The sequence below is a fragment of the Cannabis sativa genome, chromosome 9 (assembly GCF_029168945.1).
Source record: "Cannabis sativa cultivar Pink pepper isolate KNU-18-1 chromosome 9, ASM2916894v1, whole genome shotgun sequence".
NCBI classification, from domain to species: Eukaryota; Viridiplantae; Streptophyta; class Magnoliopsida; order Rosales; family Cannabaceae; genus Cannabis; species Cannabis sativa.
This window is the reverse complement of record NC_083609.1, coordinates 28,923,896-28,930,551: the sequence shown is the minus strand read 5'-3', so window position 1 is coordinate 28,930,551 and position 6,656 is coordinate 28,923,896. Positions and strand designations below refer to the sequence as shown.

Below are 6,656 nucleotides of genomic sequence, written 5' to 3'. Positions count from 1 at the left end.
AAATTAACTCTATACCATAGAGTTATCACTCCCACTCAATTGCACTACCGTGTTCCCAAAATGTACGTATCACCCTGACCCAAAAGTAGGCTTAACTAACAAATCAAAGAACACGAATAACCTCTTGAGATTGAGCCTAATCATAACAGGATTAAGATCATTTGATCTAGGATCAACTAGGCGATATTGACTTGAATAGATATTACGGTAAGTTTAATAAATCTAAGTCAAAGTTCAATATCGGTCCCTTCCGATGCATACTCCATGCATCCAACCTGAGCTTTACTTTAACCAATGCTCTGGAAAGAACATAGCATTTCTCCAAATGCAAGTAAACTCTGTTGTAGATTATCATATCAGTAAAACTCTATGTCTGATAAATCTAGGAAATTTATTTACATAGTCATGTGTACTTTCCAAAGTGTTGACAACACAATAAACAGGATCAAGTATGTGAAAAGGGTTTCAGATGAATTCATACATTATGTACATATAATCATGAAATAAATCATGTGAACCATGCAACATTAAATGTTATTTCTGATCTATATTAATAAGTAAATCTGATTATATTGAAATGATTTTTATTTAGGGCATAAAACCCAACAGTTGAACCCAGAAAGGAGATAGGTGTAGCGATTCAGTAGAAGCAATTTGAAGTGCAGTAGGAGGACATAAGACAATGTGATGATTCTGAAAGTGCCATGGCTCCATAAATAAAACTTTCTTTAGATCACCCAAACAGCCAAATGAAACTAAGAAGAGGCCTGGGTGATGATCAGTAATAGTAACAGGATACTGCCCTTTCCAATGCCCACTCATTTTGATTTTGAAGGTTTTGCGATTAAACTCACGAGAAGTAACTACTCGTGCATAGAGACTAAAATTCTGGGTAGCAGCAATCCTAGAAGATGGTAACACAGGAAGGATTTGAACATCTCTTTCTCTATCAGATAGTGTCATGGTATGGTTTAAATCAGATAGAAGATTGTCCATTATCAATAGAGTAAAACAGAGTACCAGAATTGTAGAAATCGTATAGGAATTGAAGGAGAAATTTGAAAATACATGGAGGCGGGGACGGTTAAGCAGAAATGATTTGTTTGGAAACTAAAATGTAACCCAGGAAAATGGAAAGAGAAACTGTTAAAATCGTTAAAAAGACAAAATAAACCCAACTGCCACATAGCTTTTTAAGGGCACACAATGCTCACAATATATGAAGTCCATAAAGAGATTTTTATTTTTTATTTTCCTTACTTACTTAATAATTCTTAAAATTTATTATTAATATAATTTTAGTTTAACTATAAATATAAATATAAATAGATAAATTTCTTTAAAGATAAAATAAAATTAAACATTTTCAAAAAAAATAAAAAAAAAATTAAACATATCATACGAAACGGCGCAGCTTTGATTCTAAACCCTAAACCCTTCGCCTCATATCTCTCTCCTTTCTTTCTTCTCGTTGTCTCACAGTTCCTCCGCCGTGAGTCGCTTCTCCGCCGCGATTTGTTGCTTCACCGTTGAGTTAGGTATGTGTGCTTTTTTAATTGTTTCTTTTTTGTATTTTGAAGTGCGGCAAAAGTTTAATTTTTCTTCTGATTCTTCTTCTCTTCTTTCGACTCGTTTTGAACTGTTTATTGGGATTTCTGGGGTGTAATTTGAGCGTCAGGTTATGAATTAGAGTTTTATTTCTTTTTTGGGTTTGTTTGATTGCTTTGATTTTTTGTGTTTTGAAGATTTAGTTTCGTATTCAACAAAGGGTTTTGGTTGATAAAAGTAAAATTAATTCTAATTATTTGGGTTTAAGGCCTTAGAATTCTTTAATCTGTTTCAGTTGCAACTGTTCTCTTCCTGGGAAAACCGTTGAAAGAAGCATCAGCAACTCACTTGTTAGGGTCTTACAAAATCAAAGAGATGGGTAAGGCGAAGAAGGGCCCTAAATTTGCTGTTATGAAGAAGGTCGTCACTTCCAAAGCCATTAAAAAGTAAGCTTAAGATTTTATTTATTTGATTTCCTTTGCTTAATATAATTTGATTTTATTTAATAATGGATTGATTCTACAATTCAGCTACAAGGAGGAAGTTCTTAACCCTAATAAAAAAGATCTCCGCACGGTTCCAAGAAATGTGTAAGTTTCTTAAACAATTTAATATATATTTTTAAAATATATAATTTAAATTTTTGCAATTTGGGGATATAACAGTTTGAATTTGGTTATTGTCTGCAATATTTAGGCCAAACGTTTCTTCTGCACTGTTCTTCAAATATAACTCTGCACTGGGACCACCTTATCGGGTTTTGGTCGATACTAACTTCATCAATTTCTCTATCCAGAATAAAGTGAGTATTGGAAGATGTTTTCATGTTGAGTAGTTAATGCACTGAGTTTCATATAATATTCTGTTTCAATTCAATTTCAAACTTACTAATTGTTTATTTCATAACCTATCAATTGTCAAATAAAAACTTTATGCAGCTGATTGTTTCGATCATGCATGTTTGTTCTTCTAAAATAGATGCTGCCCTTCTAGTATCACAGTTTTTGTAACATTGATATACCGCAAAATATCTTTTGTTTTGGATTGTTGATTGTGTAAGATAACTTACACTGTTCTTGTCTTCCTTTGTGTAGTTGGATCTGGAAAAGGGTATGTTGGACTGCTTATACGCAAAATGTAAGTGTTGGTTGCTTGGTAGTCGGTACAAGAGCTTCATCACTTTTTTTTTCCTTTTGTTGTTATTGTACTTGCTCTTTTGACTTTAAATTTAATGTAGTATTTGATATAGTTTTTTTTTGATAAATTTTAATCACACTCAATAGCATTTATCCAATTACCAAAACCCAAAACCCTATCATGGGGTTATGGCTTGGTAGCTATGAGGTGGTGTTTGGTATAGTGGGTAGAGTATGGTTGTGGGGAAATGTGTAGGTCCCATATGAATTTAAAAGGGAAAGCTAAATATTTTGTAGAGGAGAGTTTTAGATGCCCCAAGTTCAATCCCTCTACACTTTCCCATGCAACTCAAAGGCCAAAGCAAACACTCCTTGAGTGTAAAATAAATCTCACAAATCACTCACACATGAACAATATTGGACAAAACACAAGTTTTTTTTTTTTTATATATATATATTTATATAAATTTCAATCACACTCCTAGCATTATCCAATTACTAAAATCCTATCATGGGGTTATGTCTTGGCAGCTATGAGTGTAATCTAAATCTCACAAATCACTCACTTAAACAATGTGGAACAAAATACACACGTTTCCTTTTTGATAAATTTCAATCACACTCATAGCATGTATTTGATATAGCTTGTGAAGCACGTTTCGTATTGTAACATCCACAGAAGCTGTTGAATGCTAGATTCTAGTAATAAATTAAATAAGCACCATTTGGTAAATGCAAAATGTTAGTGCTTTGATCAGCACCTTATACTAGTTATCGTTGATAAGCTTAAATATCATTGATTATTTTGTCCTAAGATTTTATTGTTTTTGTCTTAATATGAATGTAAACATTGTTATTAGTCATAAGTACTTTTGTATTTGTTATTTTTATTTTCTAATTGTTTCTCTCTTGGAAACTATAGGCACACCTTGTATTACTGACTGTGTAATGGCGGAGCTTGAGAAATTAGGCCAGAAATACCGTGTGGCTCTGAGGTATTTTCACGTGTTTCACCTTCTTCTTTTTCTTCTTTTTTTTGGAAGTGTTATAAAGTTGCATTTTTTTTTTTCATAAATATCTTTGCCTGTTTTCATCAAGTTAGAAATATTTCTTTATTAAAGAGAACATTCATTTTCTACTTTGAAGGATTGCAAAGGATCCTCGTTTTGAGAGACTACCCTGCATCCATAGAGGAACCTATGCTGATGACTGTATTGTTGATAGAGTTACTCAGGTATTTACTTTTTCCTGGATTTTTTAGTCTTAATGATAACATCAGTGCTAGATTTTGTTGCTGTTCTGATTGTATTTGTAGTGGTCAATTGTTGAAAACCATATAATGGTTGTCTTTAGTGTTCGAATTTAGGATGAACAATCTGGTTGACGATAGTATTAGATGATGTGTTTACTACTATTATTGTAAACCATTTTTGGGTATCTATATAAAAATAAAAAATACATCAGACTGCGAAGCTGAAGTGCTTGAAAATGTTTCTTTTATTATTTTAGATGAACCTGATTGGCTGCTGCTTTTAAGTTTTTTATTATGAAGTTCCGTTCATCTAACTGATATTCTTATATAATTTGAACAGCATAAATGCTTCATTGTTGCTACATGCGATCGAGATTTGAAGAGAAGGATTCGAAAGGTATTTTATGCAGCCAGTAATTACTTGGACTTTACACATTTATACTTATTAGAACAAATAATTACATATAAATTATAATGTGAGTTAAGAAATAACATAACCAAATTCTATAATTTATTACTTTAAAAAAACAAATGTATATTATTACTGTATATAGTTTTGATACCAAAATCATGGCGGGATAGAAGATAATCTTTTTTTTAAAAAAAATAAAAATAAAAATAAAAATAAAAATTAAGGAAATTTAACTTACAATTGAGCACCAAAAATACATATGGTAACAAAATAAAGAAAATAGAATACCAAATAGTATTTAAATAAAAAATTTTAAAAATTAGAAATAAACATAGAATAGTGCTCAATGCTTAAATAAAAAACCTACTTAATTGTATCCAAAACATAGTGAATATGTAATAGGAAATAAAGAAGAGTATCAAATAGTATCCAACCAATATTTCTATTGAATTTTCACAAGTAGCTATAACATTTAATAAATCCAAGCTTATTATTAATTAGCGTAATAGCTATAACATATAATAAATCCAAGCTTATTATTAATTAGCGTAATAAAATTAAAATGTATATTCATTAGTAGTTGATGTACGTAATATAGCTGATGGTGTTTAGTGGTTCAATTTGGATACCAATTAGTAAAATTATAAATAGAAAGTGTAAAAAGTAGTAGAATCACAAAAACTTATTTTAATAAATATTAAAAAATATAAGATAGTAGAAAATCAGCCCAAATTAATTACTCATTGATAAACTTAAACACCAAATTATATTCAAATTTTGAGAAATACCAAATAAATATAATCTAGATTAAAAAATAATACTATCCCTTAAATACTAATTAGTTAAATAAGGAAGAATCACTACAAAAAATCTAATCCAACTACATATCAATACAAAGAAATAGTAGAAAAATATACCAAAAAGTACCTATTATGTTTTGAATACCAATTAGTAGAAAAATACTTATCATATAAACTTACAAATACCACCATATATCTACCATAAAGAACACAGAAAAAGTTTGTGAATGATCCCATATTGAACACCCAAACCTTTTTTTTAAAACAAAATATATACAGCTTTTAAACAAAATTATAACAAAAAGATTGAGTTTTTTTTTTCTTTAATTGAAACAAATAGTGTATATGAATACCCAAACTTTTTCTTAAACACCATCCTTTTCTTTTAAACAAATAATTCAGATTAAACACCATTGTTTTCTTTTATAGATCATCCTTTTCTTGTAAAGGAGTTTGTATATTAAAACAAAAGGTGTCTAAATGTAAATTAGTAAAACCAAAAAAGGAAATAAATGAAATGCTTAAAAAAATGATATTTATTGACATAAATCAGTTTCATAACATATAGGTATTAAAGTTTAAAAATTAGTTATTTAAGCTATTAAATTTTGTATGGTATATTAGTAATTATTTATATTATAAGGTGTGTACATATAAATTTCCCGATTCAATGCTTGACATGATGGCCTTATGCAAACAAATTTGTTTTGTTGGCAGATTCCTGGAGTGCCAATCATGTACATCACTCAGCACAAGTATTCAATTGAGCGGATGCCTGAAGCAACAATTGGTGGAGGTAAGCTAGACACTAATAAGTGTGCTGTGAAGCTAAAAAATTGTATTAGGAAGTTATATTTGTGTATCTTTTGGAGAAAGATAATGTTTTAGTGAGTTGGATTGAATTTGTCGGGAACGAGAGAAGTTCTGTTTGTTTCAATGACGCTTTGTGCTTTTGTTCTGTGCAGCTCCTAGAATATGATCAAACAACACAAACTATCCTTTTGCACGAGGAAGACCAAACGAGTGAGACATACCCTGTGCTGCCTTGATATCCAAGTTTTTGGGTTGCTCTTTTAGTATGAAATCTGCAAAATATGTCACAAGTGATGATGTTTTTTCATGTATAAGTTTGTCTAACAGCTCATCAACCCAGATTTATCACACAAATGAAGTGCTAATTTTTCAGTTGATCTTTTGCTTCCTTCTCACCAATTTTCTCCAGCTGCTCGTATATAAACCTTGATGTCAATTTAGGAAATATATTTGAAATGAGTGCCCTAGGGTTAAAATAAATTTTATTTTAATAAAAAGATGTAAACAATCAACAAAAATATTAATTTTTTTTATTGAAATTCATATTAAATATATAAATACAAATATAAATTATATTAATAAGTGGTAAAAGAGTAAATAGAAAAGTAATTTATTATGTTGTAAACTTTAGTTTATTGTGTCAAATTTGACACAAGTTTTAGGTTGTTTTAAATTTAAATTACATTATACATCAC

The 6,656-nt window shown here is 29.9% G+C and overlaps 1 protein-coding gene across 2 annotated transcripts; it reads left to right on the top strand.

The window, feature by feature from the left end:
* The first annotated feature begins 1,380 nt into the window (after window positions 1–1,380).
* LOC115724214 (uncharacterized) lies at window positions 1,381–6,338 on the top strand. Of its 2 annotated transcripts, none has more exons than XM_030653696.2 (10): window positions 1,381–1,538; window positions 1,844–1,994; window positions 2,079–2,138; window positions 2,245–2,350; window positions 2,643–2,685; window positions 3,607–3,679; window positions 3,831–3,918; window positions 4,277–4,333; window positions 5,866–5,944; window positions 6,114–6,338. In XM_030653696.2, exons 2-10 carry the CDS (start codon window positions 1,924–1,926, stop codon window positions 6,125–6,127), a joined length of 591 nt encoding a protein of 196 aa, XP_030509556.1. In that variant the 5' UTR covers window positions 1,381–1,538; window positions 1,844–1,923; the 3' UTR covers window positions 6,128–6,338. The 2 variants fall into 2 exon arrangements, with proteins under 2 accessions (XP_030509556.1, XP_060959618.1); XM_061103635.1 differs by lacking the exon at window positions 1,381–1,538 and adding an exon at window positions 1,573–1,678.
* The last annotated feature ends 318 nt before the right edge of the window (window positions 6,339–6,656 follow it).

What these genes read in the sequence shown, in the direction of transcription:
- LOC115724214 (XM_030653696.2), top strand. Translation starts at nt 1,924, where the DNA reads ATGGGTAAGGCGAAGAAGGGCCCTAAATTTGCTGTTATGAAGAAGGTC. An exon ending in GGACTGCTTATACGCAAAAT is followed by an intron (nt 2,686 to 3,606) that starts GTAAGTGTTGGT and finishes TGGAAACTATAG; the next exon opens with GCACACCTTGTATTACTGAC. An exon ending in TTGTTGATAGAGTTACTCAG is followed by an intron (nt 3,919 to 4,276) that starts GTATTTACTTTT and finishes TAATTTGAACAG; the next exon opens with CATAAATGCTTCATTGTTGC.